At 39.2% G+C, this 13,967-nt stretch overlaps 1 protein-coding gene across 1 annotated transcript in view; it reads right to left on the reverse strand.

Annotated features, from left to right (window-relative positions):
* TNIP3 (TNFAIP3 interacting protein 3) overlaps positions 1 to 13,967 on the reverse strand; it is a 90,496-nt gene that overhangs the window by 15,413 nt on the left and 61,116 nt on the right. The window contains exons 6-9 of the mRNA XM_021706016.1: positions 11,392 to 11,457; positions 9,877 to 10,008; positions 7,086 to 7,214; positions 2,317 to 2,436 (exon numbers count right to left, since the gene is read on the reverse strand). Of these exons, the coding sequence (XP_021561691.1) occupies positions 2,317 to 2,436; positions 7,086 to 7,214; positions 9,877 to 10,008; positions 11,392 to 11,457 (447 nt within the window). The remainder of the gene's footprint in view (positions 1 to 2,316; positions 2,437 to 7,085; positions 7,215 to 9,876; positions 10,009 to 11,391; positions 11,458 to 13,967) is intronic.

Raw genomic sequence — 13,967 nt, forward strand, 5'->3', positions numbered from 1 at the left:
AACCTGATGCACATGGAAAGCAAAATCATAATCGTTAAAAGGTATTCACAAGTTTTGCCCCTTACAAGTAATTTTGGGAGTATATCATAAAAATAGTAATATTTGAGTAGAAGTCCTCATGAGAAGTACTCCACATACTCCAGAAAATTGATCAAACCAAAAATTAAAAACAGTTTTAATTATGTGGATGATTTTAATTGACATAGTGTTGAATGGTGGCTAGGAGACTAGCATGTGAAGCCATGAAAACAAATGAAACTTAGAGAATGAAGTAAAAAAATTCCTCTGAGACCATGATTTAAATTACAACTTATATTAAAACCTAATAGCTAGACTTTTGTCTACTAGCACTAATACTTATTACACCTTTATCACCAACAGTGTAACAAATTTTAGCTAGAGGCTTATCAATTTTAAGCCAATAACAGTAAAACAAAATAGGCAAGTGAAGAAATCAAACATTTTATATAGATCTTGATGTAGATATACATATTACATGCCAAAAGCTTTATTCACTGAAAGGACACTACATCCGGCCAAGCTGACATCTTGATGATTTGGTTAATAACTAGATTCAAATCCAGACAGTTAAACGAATGCTCTGTAAACCATCACCAGAGGCATTTTAAGTGGGAGAAGCTCATCTGTTAGAATTGAACACTCTGGCAATGTCATCACTTTAGTTAGGTAGGGGCCAAGATTCTAACTTAGTTTCTTTGTGCATTTAAAACTTTCATGTTTCACGTGGCATTTGGTGACATAATGATAGTGGGTGACCGATTAGAAACATATTTATGCAAAAAACCAGTAATAGAGCCGCTCAATTACTATGGAGATGGATTTTGTTCTCCCCTTCAGGAATTATAAAAAAATCCTCTATTTTGATACACTATGTCAAATATGAGCTAACCATTACTGTAAACACCAGGTGTAAGAGTAGCTCTTATACATGGTATACATTATATGTGAGCATCGAAGATGATTCAAGTGTTTGAACATAAGCAGTGTTTTTTTTTGCCCAGTAGAATCCTGGTGAGCACCAACTGTATTTTAGGGACTGAGAATTTGACAGAGCTTTAACACTCTCTGTATTACCCTTATTCTTTTCATGGGTTTATTTTTAAGCTATATAAATGATCTTGAATGTGATGAAGCAGCTCATTCAAATAAAATCGTTAGAAGAGAAAACCCAATTTCACCATCAAGTACTATAAAGTTTTTAGATCCAGTTACAGGTAGGTACTTTTTATGAAGTAATAACTATAGAGTACATAATAATATACAATAATAACACAATTGCTTAATTTTTCCATGCACTGCATCAAAAATCATTGTAATTGGCAGTTGCTCAGAGCAAAAACAGTAAACAAATCAGTGTCATGGACATCAGAAAAATAATGCTTTTCAGTCCTTTGTTCTATGACACCCTCTTTTCCACTACTAATTTATTACTGACAACACGTGCTCCAGAGATTGGGATTCCTGTATGTAACCAGTATTTTTTGGTATTGCCATGAACTGCTCTGACTTTTTACCTATATTAACTTATTTAACCTTTCACAGGAAAAGAGACATGATTTGCATGATTGACCACTCAGCCAAGTGAATTTCATCTGGTTGATTAAATTTACATGCAAGCCGTTTAGGCATCTAAGTTTAATCAACCATCTGTAGTAGTGTGGTAGTGTTACATCCCTCTGTCCCTGTGCTGCCCACAGACACACACAGAAGCTGTAGGGAGTGCATCCTTACTCTTACCATCCACTTGGCAACAGTGATGTTGGGCGGACAAAGTTGTGCACTGGTGGAATGCTAGGTGGTTCCCTTCATATGTGAGAGTAGCTGAGCAGACCTGGCTCTTCAGTGATTATAAGTGCAAAGTATTCTCTTTAAAACTGCTTGTTGTTGAAAGGCCCAAAGCCAGTAGCTACAGAATCACAACCTGGTTGCTACCATTTTGTCCAGAATGTGGATTAATAATGTTCTTAAAATAAATCTTGTCTACGTGAAACTGTCTAGACCCAGGGCTAATAGACTCTCACCCAAAGGTTAATTAGCATGACCCTCTTTTAACTGTGTGATCTTTGGCAAACCATTTAATTAATCTGAAACTCAATCCCCTCCTTTATAAAGAGTGGGAGTGAATTAGCTGATCTACATTCTTCCTAACAAGCTTGAAAATGTGATAGTTATAATTTACATGAATGCAAAGACCTTTCACATATTTCAAGCAGCAAGACAGCTAAACACACCCTACGAAGCGTAAGCAGCGGGCCCTGTGCTCTCCTCATAATAATACTCCTTCCAACGTCTCACCTGCTGCTTGAGAACTTCCATTTCTGTTCTCATCTCCTCATGGCTGAACTCCACTTCAGACTTCCTCAAACAGTCCTCAGAAAGTGAAGAACAGTCGATTTTCAAGGCATCCTGAAGAGCCTGTGTTTTAAGATAAGGGATTTAAGATTCACCACATCATATGCATTCCTTTATCATTGTTACAATCATCTCAAAAGCACCCACAATGTAGAATTTCTTTTTTTTTTGAGTTGGAGTCTCACTCGGTAGCCCAGACTGGAGTGCAGTGGCTGCTCCCAGCCACCGCAGCCTCGACCTACTGGGCTCCGGCGATCCTTCCGCCTCAGCCTTCCAAGTCGCTGGAACTACAGGCACGTTCTACCATGCCCGGCTAATTTTTTGATTTATTGTAGAGATGAGGTCTCGCCAAGTTGCCCAGGTGGGTCTCGAACCCGCCGGCTCAGGTAATCCACTCACCTCAGCCTCCCAAGGCGCGGGATTACAGGCTGAGCCACGAAGCCCGGCTAGAATTTCTTTTTTAATGCTGCTTACATGACCGAATAACTTTCTCCTCTCTGCTTTTCTGCGTGTATTTTTTTTTTTCCAGAAAATATGTCTTTTCTCCACGATGATGCTTATTTTATTCAATCCTCAGTATTATGTCAGGGGACTTTGATGTTAGACCTTTCTCCCCCTACCCAAGTATGAAAAAAAAATTCCATCACTTTTCTCCAGATTCTCTGCTTCAATCAAATTGTGTACTTTATCAATGATGTTCAAACTTTAGGGACCATCAGAGGTAGCAAATATGCCTATCCCTAGTGACCAACCCCAGAGATTCTGAATCAGACTCAGTACACTGAGGGTAGGGTCTCAGAATATACATTTCTCAAAAGCTGACACTGCTGGCCCCAGATGGGGTTTTGAGTAATATTATTCTACATAACCATGCCACGACTCCAACAGGAGAGAAGGATATCCATAGAAATGTAAGTCCTTGTTGATTCAATTTTGTTAGATCTCTTGTGCTGTACTTCTGCCCTGGCTTAGCCACAGTCATATTTATTTTCTGTTAAAACATTCATTGACTCACTACAGGATGGAGAGAGGGTTCTGCTTTCTTGACCTCTGGTACGAGTTGATTTTTTTTTTTTAATCGTGGGATGAGGAGGTGAAGGAAATAAGTGATACCTATATTCACCAATAAGATGATTATCCTTAGCTCATGATAGTCTTACATATACTATACTTGGTAATATCATATAAAAGACATTGCCTCTATTCTGAAGACTTTTGGTTCATGGTGAGTTCAGTAAAAATAACTTTCAGATATTGTCACAGAACACTTTTCATCCTGGTGTGACTTCAGAGTCCACAATAAAACTACTTGGTCATTACTGGAACAAATAAAAAAAGGTTCATTTTCAGAGCTCTAAGAAGAATGCATTTCTTCTATATTTCTTTAGTATTAATAATATCAGTGATATCTATTTGATATTAATGATAACTCATTCCACTGCATTAGTATACAATATAGTCATAAAGATAGAAAGACAAAAGCAAATTTGTGGTCTTTGAGTATGTGTAGATGGGCTGAGAATTTCTTAACAGAATGCCTTAGAACATATGGCTACTGTCTAACCTGATATAAATAATATTTTTCAGGAAGTTGAAGAGAAACAAGAAGTTTTTTCTTCCTCCAATAAAAATGTAAAGAAACAACCAAAGTTATTAGTATTAAGCTCTAGGAAGTGTCAGGATAGTTTTTTGTTTTAATGTGTGGATAGTAGTAGAGAGAATCTAGAATAGTATGAGCCAAATGATTATGACAATTGAATATGCTAATGATTTGTGCCACACCTATGAATAGACTATTTTTGTGGATCTTATTATTTGAATTCCCTGGTTTACTTTCTTTGTTATTTAGAATTCCAGAAATTCTGTAAATGAATCATAAATGAAAGATGAGTCTAACAGATCTTTATTCCATCTTGAGGTTTCCCAACTTCCTTGAATAAATATCTGTTAATCTATTCTAGAATGGTTATTTACTATTAGTACAGATATACTAAAGAGATCTATCCATCTCACAATGGTGTCAGACAAGTTAATTTTGCCCACAAATGGCACTGGCTAACTAGCCTTAGGTAATTATTCTCACTTTGGTTAAACATCTGGCAACTCCACAGGAACCTGATAAAAACAAAACCCCTTGGTATTTTCTTCAAAGAAAATACATTGAATTGGGTACACATGGTTGTGCAAACTTCTGAAAACAATATGCTAATTACTAAGTTGATATATTACACATTTTTGCTGTGTGAATGGGTCAATAGGCAGTCAGTTTATACAAGCAGGGCCAGTCACAACTTCCATGCTGTGATGGATGGTGTGCACAGTCAGCCACTGAAATCAACATTTTGAATAATTTTGTCACAGAGGTTAAAAAAAGGAAAGAAAATTATTCATTGAAAAGTAGACAAATAATACCTTATATTTCATTAGTATTAATACATGTGCTAAACGAGAAAGAAAACTTTCTTCATAACTCATCAGTCACTTAAATGCTTTTAAGTGACAGTGTCTGAGGTGGAATCTTTTCTGGGTTTAAGTATCCTTTTATTTTATTTTTTTAACTATTCATAAGAAATATATGAATATGCCCATTAACACATGAATCCTAGGTCCAGAATTGGCTATAGAACACATTATGTACTAGCCAATTAAATTCATTTATTCATTCTCTCATCCTTCAACAGGTATTTCAGAACTTACTATGAGCAAGGCCCTATCCTAGGCACTCAGGACACAGCAGCGAACAAAACAGAACCAAGAACTAATCATTATGTTGTCTTTGTGAGTCCCTTTCTCTATGAAAATACATGCTAAAGTTATATTTGACAACTGCACTGTGTGTGTGTGTATATATATTTATATAAAATAAAGTTTTATATATATGTGTGTGTGTGTGTGTGTGTGTGTGTGTGTGTGTGTGTGTGTGTGTGTTTGTATGTGTTTTCAACCTAAAAGTTTATTTTTATTTTTAGAGAAGTCAGGCATATTCACAAGCCCCTAAAAGTGAGCCCTAGACACTGTACCTACTGGAGAAGTCAGTCTGCAGAAATCCTGCCCTCATGGAGTTCACAGTCAAGATTGGGAGACAGAAAACAAACAAGAATATAAATATGAGAAATTAAGCATATGTTAGGTAGTAATAAATTTCAAGGAATAATTAAGGCAGGAAATACCAGGAATAGAGTTGTAACTTTAATTAAGATAGCCAATAAAGTTATCTTTGAGAGGTGACGTTTATATAAAGATCTGATTTTACTCAAATTATTTTTTCTCATTGAGATTTTACAATTATAATCACCAGAATTATGAAATTTTATAATCACTAGAATGATAAAAATTATAACATATATCCAACTTTAAAATATTGTTGAACTATAAATACAGATACACAGACATGAGGTGTGCACATGGACATGAGAAAAAAATAGAGTTATAGAGTTACTGGGTGTTGAAATATGTACAAACTTTATATCTTTGTGCTTACATTTAGGAAAATGAACTAAATAATGTAAGAAAACATAATATGGTGTCGAAATGGGTGGGATTTTAAATATAATCTCAATTATTCTTAGTTCTCCAAAAATTCTGATTTTCCACCAGAGAAAAAAATGGAAAAGATACATAGTTGTCCTGAATTTTTATATCTGAACATTGATTTTTTTCTCTTAGAGGATAAAGTGTATTGCTTAGGAAATTAATCTTCACTTTCCCATTTCTTCTGAAGAATAACTTGTCCCACAAACTGATCTAATCTAGTATCTCATTTGTAGAGCATCCTATCAACTATACAGGCACACACTTAATGTTCTGAAGATCTTTAAATGACACCTCTGAACACTAATTAACTACAACCGTTGTCCAAAATACAGGGGTTGATCATGTTCAAGTCCAATCACCTACTCTCATCTTAGATGACAATTTCTGTTGCTTTATTCATGAAAAGTATCTAGCTGAGAAATGCATAGCTCAACTCAACCCCATGCTACAGCATTCCTGTGTTCCACATAGGGCATGTCTCTTGGCAATGTCAATAGCAAGGACTTTTATTTTTTTCCCCCAGAAAAGTTAAGCTTTTTGTCTTTTAACACACACACACACACACACACACACACACACACACACACACACACACACACTATTCTTTTGCAGCAACTCACAGGCTTTCCCTTTGAAGAGTTAAGTTGGAGCTCAGGCATTACACCATTTGCATTTTCCTAAAAGCCCCTGATGTATTCTGTCCCTCTCCCCACCCCATTAAAGGTGGGTTTTAGGCTTGTTCTTGGGAGAACTGTCACCCCAGCCTAGGGTCCAGCACTGAGCATGCTGCCATGTAGTGTGTCTCATACCCAGCTCCACAGAGATCACTTTAAAGAGCAGGTCGTTTCCTCAGGAAGCTTTTGTGGTTGACCAGAGATACGTTATTGTTCGCAAACACCCACTTGCTTTATGTGGTTCTTCAAACTAAAAAAAAACTGTCTTCTATAAATTCTCCCCATTTCTCTTTTTCACAATTCTTTGCAGGGACATAACTTCCCTAAAGCCTTCCTAGCCAAGCATGGCTGAAAACTGCAGATAGGAGTGATTTGTAAAAGTGAGAATTTCTTGTGCAAGTCTCCAAGGACCCACGTTGCAGTTTAGACTTGGTTGTGAGTCTCAGTAGACATCTTAAACATGGACATCTCATTTGATCTCCCCTGCTTAATCTGGTCTGATACCTTATTGAGGCGTTTTATTTCACATTCGTAATGTTCCTTCTTCTTGTTCGCAAGAGTGTTTTTTTCCTTCAAAAGCATATTCTCTTTCTTCAATTCATGTAATTCTTCATTTAGCCTTTCCTTTTCCTTCTGAAGAGCAGGAAAACAAAATCAAAATCAATAAATGTCAAATGAGATGATCGTGGAGGAATTCTGATATATCAGGGGCTGCAGGCGGATTGAAGGGTCACCTTTCTGAAGCATAATGAAAATAGAACCTGTGAGACTTTCACCTAATGTTTCATTTGAGCAATATTCTTTGGGTGGACAACAGGGTTAGGATTGAAGAAATCTTTCTTTTATCAAAATTCAGTGAAGTATTTTGTGACCCCAGGGGGGAGAAAACCCAGTGGTCAAATAAATGTGTCTGCAGAATAGGCAAGTCCCCATGTTCTGTGACTCAGTGATGGATAAGTGGGTCAGAAAAGTCGCTGAAAGTCCTTTTTAAAAGCTGACATTGTAACAAAACAACGCCAAGTATCTCAAAGCTCAATTCTGCATCATTTTGTGCTAGAGAAGGGGAGAAGAGAATAATTTTTAGGCAAATAAGACCCCTCACTGCAGATAATTACTCAGAGTACTATACTGCTATAACTATTATTTTAAAAGGTAGAAATAAACTAGTCCAACTGCCATTACTCCTTCATGTTTTAGATAATTGTCAAGATGTCCAGAGCTTTACATAACTGAAGATGGGCTGCTTTGACGCTAACAAGCTCTGGAGACAGACAACATATATCCTATCTCTTAATTTTATACACTAGGTAGCAAACTTTCTGGGAAGTAAATTAGGTTATTAATGAGATTGAGATTTCAACCCAGTAAAATAAATATTGCAGAAAATAGGTAATTCAAGATGAGAAAGTAGCTAATATATATGCTAAAGTATGTTATTTTAGTAATTAATATTTCTCAATAGTTATTAAATTTGAGAAATCCACTTTTGGTAATTCCTTTTCTTTAAAAGAGAAAACATTTCTATTTGCTTTTATTTAAACAAAATAGGCCTATATACTTAGAAAATGAACCAATTTTTTTCTAAGTCAGCATAATTTAAGAGAAAATTATTCCAACTGGAAAATGGTCCCAACAGCATGAGGGAAAAGTTACTAAGGTTTCTGGTCAGGGGTAGTTAGAAAAGGAAGTGACTGCGACAGAGCAGAAAGGGAGTTGCTAAACCCTGCATTCCTGATTCACCGTGACGAAGACATCCTCAGCAAGGTAAGGAAACCTGGACTGACATCTGCACTGATTCTAGACACTGCCTGAAGATTTGTGCCAATGTGTCAGGAGATCAGTGATAAGACTTCATCTGAGAATCCTTACACTTTTTGTTTTTTCTTACTATATCGACAACGAGAGGCATTAGTTTAAGGTCTCATCCCATTTTCTACAATATTGGTGAAGTCCAAAGTAAAAACAGGAAGAAAAAGACTCTGTTTTAGGAGAAACCGTCATCTCAGTTGCCGCCATTCAGTTCTCAGTGGGGACTGGCGGAGCCTTAGACTCAGGACTCTGGGTTCAAGTCCCATTTTCCCAGGTACTACCTGGTCAACACCAGCAAATCAACTTCTTTACATCTCAACTTTAATATGGCAAAAAATATTTTCCTCACAGGTGAGCTGAGAATGTTAAATGAGGTGAGAGTGAAGTGCTTTTAAAAGTGTTGTACTGACGGGCTCGGTGGCTCAGCCTGTAATCCCACGCCTTTGGGCGGCTGAGGTGAGTGGATTGCCTGAGCCCGCGGGTTCGAGACCCGCCTGGGCAGCGAGACCTCATCTCTACAATAAATCAAAAAATCAGCCGGACGTGGTAGCGCATGCCTGTAATTCCGGCTACTCGGAAGGCTGAGGTGGAAGGATCGCGGAGTCCAGCAGTTCGAGGCTGCACTGGCCGGGAGCGGCCACTGCACTCCAGTCTGGGCGACAGAGTGAGACTCCAACTCAAAAAATAAATAAATAAATAAATAAATAAAATAAAAGTGTTGCACTTTTATGATCACAAAAGTAATATCTATTTGTAAAGTTCTCTGTAAGCTGAAAAGCTACTGTCTAAATGCTACGTATTGACACACTATTATTATTATTAATAATAAAAGTAATAAATATGAATAAAAGCAAAATTAAAAAATGAATTTTCTCCCAGGCTGAAATGCCCAGAAAGATATCACCAAAACTGTGCTTAGTTTTCTTTCCTGATAGGCCTGGCGAATGGCTGTCTGACTACTTGTGCAACACAGTGGGAAGCGAGCACAGCATATCCTACTTTTTTTTTTTTTTTGGAGGGGGGATCGGGGGTCTCACTCTGTCGCCCAGGCTGGAGCGCAGTGGCACGATCTCAGCTCGCCACAGCCTCGACCTTCTGGGTTCAGGCGATCCTTCCGCCTCAGTCTCCCGAGTAGTTGGGACTACTGGGGCGCGCCACCATGCCCAGCTAAGTTCTCACTCTGTTGCCCAGGCTGGTCTTGAACTCCCGGGCTCAAGCAATCCGCTCGGTTCGGCTTCCCAAAGTGCTGGGGTTAGACAGGCGTCAACCACCGCGCCGGGCTCCTTATTATGCCAGAGACGTGACCCTTGCTCCTGGCTCCCGGGGACCTGCGTCACCCATCAGGCTCCCGCGGGGTCGCCGCTCAGCTGGGAGTTGATTTTCAACGGGAAGCCGCGCTCCCCGCGTCTCCGCCCCCCCTTCCACCCCCCACCCCGCCGCCTGTTCTCAGCCCCCAGGCGGGGCGGCCGGCTCTCGGCCCGCCCACCTCTCCGCGCCCGGGCGGGTCCCGGCTCTGGTCTCGCTGCCTGTCGCCGTCTCTCGGACTCGGACGCCGCTCCTCCTCCGGGGTGCCGAGGGTTCCCTCTGCGACGGCCAGCTTGGTCTTCAGCCCTGCGACCTGAGGAGGCCGATCACAGACAGCTCTGCACACACCTCGGAAGCTCACACACCCTGGATTTATTCCTGGTCTGTGCCCCTGGGGACAGAAACGCCCCTCCTGGACGTCCCCTAAGTAAAGGCTCTCCTTCCCGCCGCCCCTAACACAGATTCGTATATTCTCATGTAAAAAGGAGCTTAGGCAGCAGTGAAGGGCACTGAAAGAGCCCCCAACTCCTCCCTCCTTCCTCCAAACCACCCGCTCCAGAGGAAGTAAAAGCCCCAGACGCCAGCGGCGGGGTGGGGGGGAGATGGGGTGGGGGGGGGTGGGGGGTGTGTTCTCTAGGCTTGCCATCCTATTTTCAACTCTCAGGATGAGCTGGCCTGATCTGAAAGAGGCTGGGAGGACCGGGGTGTAGCTGGAATAGACCTACTATCTCCTACTAGATGGCAAATTATAAATCAGCGTGACAACAGACGAGCTAGGGAGCGAATCTTAGAGATGGCTGCTTCTTCCAAGATGGATCACACCCATCCTCACACCCTGTCTTCACAGTCTGCTAGCCATAGGGAAAACAGTTTAGGCATCCTCTCTGGGATTATCGCTTTAAAATGTGGACTGCCAAACTGCTCCAGCATATTGCAAGGCTGCCTGACTATTGCCCGTGCTTGTGGGAACGTTATCCTGGGCCTTCTGAGTTCAATTATTCTGAGAATCAAAATGGGGAAGAATGGAGCAATACTGCTGCATTACTCCCTTGTGGTCAAGTTTCTTATTTCTGAATTATTAGGGGAATTCACTTTCTCTTTTTGAAGATAGAACGAGTTTAAATTTCAAATTGTCTTTTATCTATTAAAGGAGATTTTCTCCAAAAAGGTTCCATTCTCATCAAAGCAACAGCTTCTTGATAGTAAGTGTGCTTTAGAGAGAAGAGTGGGGCGTCCCATTTTTCCTCACACTTTCACCGTTACCACTGTTTGTTTTTTATCTGTGGAAATAGTTTATGCTATCTAATTAAAGGAATTAGAGCTAGCTTTGCATAAAACAGTATGGACTTACTATCTCTCACCTCACATATAACCTTGTGTGTCTATGACTGCTAATAACAAAGCAGAGACTAGGATACTCTGTGGGTCGTGATAAATGCGCCTAAGAACCCTTGAGACATCATGGGGGGCTATTTTTGCACCTATCTTTAACCGCGCTCAAGATGATTCACTGACACTGTTCATTTATCTGGAGTACCAAGAGGACAATAATGCACTCAGCATCCCCTTTCCCTGTTTTTCAACAGTTGGTTACACACAATTCTCTTTGTAGTTGAAATCAATGAGAGCCTTCACATACTTGGCCCCACCAGGATGACTGGTTTAAAGAAAATACCAAATAGAGAGAGGCAGTTACCTTTCTTTCATATACCTCTTTCATCCTTCTAAATTGCTGATACCATTGCTGGTTAACTTCCAGGAGCTGAAATTATCAAAATTTGGTGAATCAAAAAAGGAATACTGCCCGTTTAGAGATGTGGCCAAAATGAAATCACTTTTTGAGGTTACTGAGAATTTGGAAGCCATGGGTGAAGACAATATTCCTTCTACAAAGTTTTGGTTGGGCTGGGATGATTTAATTGGATACATTCTCACTTTTTCGTAACTTATTCTTACATGACAAACTATTAAGTCTTAGGTATATCTTAATAAGTCAGCTGACAGTTTATCAGCAACTTTGAACTTTTCCTAGTTACTTGAATTTTCGCATAAGCAAAGAAGCTTATGCCAATAAGAATCTAGTAAAAATTTGTAAATATTGATAGTTTTCTGTAAGGTTTATGAATGTATGAAGGGCATTTTTTCAAACCTTTCCATATTTTTCTATGTGCTTCCACTGATTATTATAATGAAATATTTTTCCTAGCTTTTGTAAAGGCAGAATTTACGAGGAGGGACCCCCCAAACCCCCCAATTCACTTATAAAAAAATATGTATTTATTCTTGGTTAAACCTCAGTCACCTTCAAAGTACTCTCTGTTTGATGCAATACATGACGCTTTTTCCACGTTTCGAAACAGCTTTTGCACTTGTCAATTTTGATGCCTTTTAGTGCTTCTGCCATTTTTTGTTTCAGCTCTTTCACATTGACAAAATGTTTTCCCTTTAAGGACTTTTTTCATTGAGGAAACAAAAAAAAGTTGCCTGGGGTGAGATAGGGTGAATAGGGAGGGTGGGACACTGGGATCATGCTGTTTTGGATCAAAAACTGCTGAACACTGAGAGGAATGTGAGCAGGTGTGCTTGTAAACCACCCGTCATGAAATGGGCAAACACGTTGAAAGAATTAAAAAAAAAAAATTCACTGAAGCTGAATGCAGCCTCTCACAACAATGCTAGCTGGTACACCAATGCCCGTGGGGTCCTAGAACACTTACCTAATGGGAAGCCTGAACTACAAAGGGCCTGCCCTTCAAAAAATAATTATGTTTTTTGGGGTCCCTCTCATATATTAATAAATCCTAGACTTCATGAACTGGTAATCGTATACTTGCAATAATATGCTTTAAAAGGTTAGCACATGATTTGTAATATACACTCAACAAATGGATAAGATCATCTTTTGAAAGTATATATTTTCAAGGAATAATGGTTTTGTCATAAAACAATATTTAGAAAGATTTCAGGCTACAAACAATTTAAAGATCTTAAGACTATCTGCTAATTAGAAGGCTGAGAAAACACTGTATGGTATTCTTCTAAGGGAAGTTCGTAGCTTCCTACATTAAGAGGAATTCCAACACATCAATATGGAATAGACACTAAGAAGATGGTCACAATGACTAAAAAACAGCAATATTATCTCCTAACTGAAAAACAAAATATCTAATTCAGAGTGGCAGTTACCAGGTAACTCTTATATTGCTGAAAATAGAGATGGTTATTTGTATAAGAATGTATAATATTATTACATAAAGAACTGGATATCTGTTGGAATTTTACAGATTAACATTTCTATGCTATAGTAACATTACTCTGTCATGGTTTAGTAATTTTCCAGAAGAGCACAATATTCTATGCAGTATCGAAGAGGAGAAGAAGGTGTACCATAAAGGAAATAAAAGATGTAATACACAACAGGGAGTGGGTTAGAAAAGGAATCACAAAATTTGTAATACATGGAGTGCTAAAATCGTCATACTTTCACCTCTTCCTTTGTCAAGAAAAAAGGTTCTAACATTTATTATACTCAGAAAGATAGAACTCAAAATAATATCCATTTCTTTCCAGTAACATTTTAGAAACAAGTTTTTTTTTTTTGTTTTGTTTTTGTTTTGTTTTGTTTTTGCATTGGAGTCTCACTCTGTCACCCAGACTGGAGTGCAGTGGCCACTCCCGGCCACCGCAGCCTCGACCTGCTGGGCTCCGGCGATCCTTCTGCCTCAGCCTTCCAAGTAGCCAGAATTATAGGCATGCGCTACCACGCCCGGCTGATTTTTTGATTTATTGTAGAGATGAGGTCTCGCTGCCCAGGTCGGTCTCGAACCCGTGGGCTCAGGCAATCCACTCATCTCAGCCTCCCAAAGGCGTGGGATTACAGGCTGAGCCACCGAGCCCGGCTAGAAACAAGTTTTTTTAATGAAAATTCTCCTTAACCTATGTGTTTGGATGCCTAAGTTGTGAAGTCATAGCACCTAAGTCAACTGTATTTAAAGCTTTTAAGAGTTTGCGCTAACCTGGAAAAAACCATGCTGCCCATCAAAAGAGGACTGGATTAAAAAAATGTGGTACATATACACAATGGAATACTACGCAGCCATAAAAAAGAACAAAATCATGAATTTCGCAGCAACCTGGATGGAACTAGAGTCTATAATACTGAGTGACCTCTCACAGAAACAAAGGTCCGAGTATCACATGTTCTCACTCATATAATGGACCTTGAACATCCAATGTAATACAATAAGAAAATGACTGACGGTACTGGGGAAA

This window comes from Carlito syrichta, unplaced genomic scaffold (assembly GCF_000164805.1).
Source record: "Carlito syrichta isolate Samal-C Ts95f unplaced genomic scaffold, Tarsius_syrichta-2.0.1 Scaffold314879, whole genome shotgun sequence".
Lineage (NCBI taxonomy): Eukaryota > Metazoa > Chordata > Mammalia > Primates > Tarsiidae > Carlito > Carlito syrichta.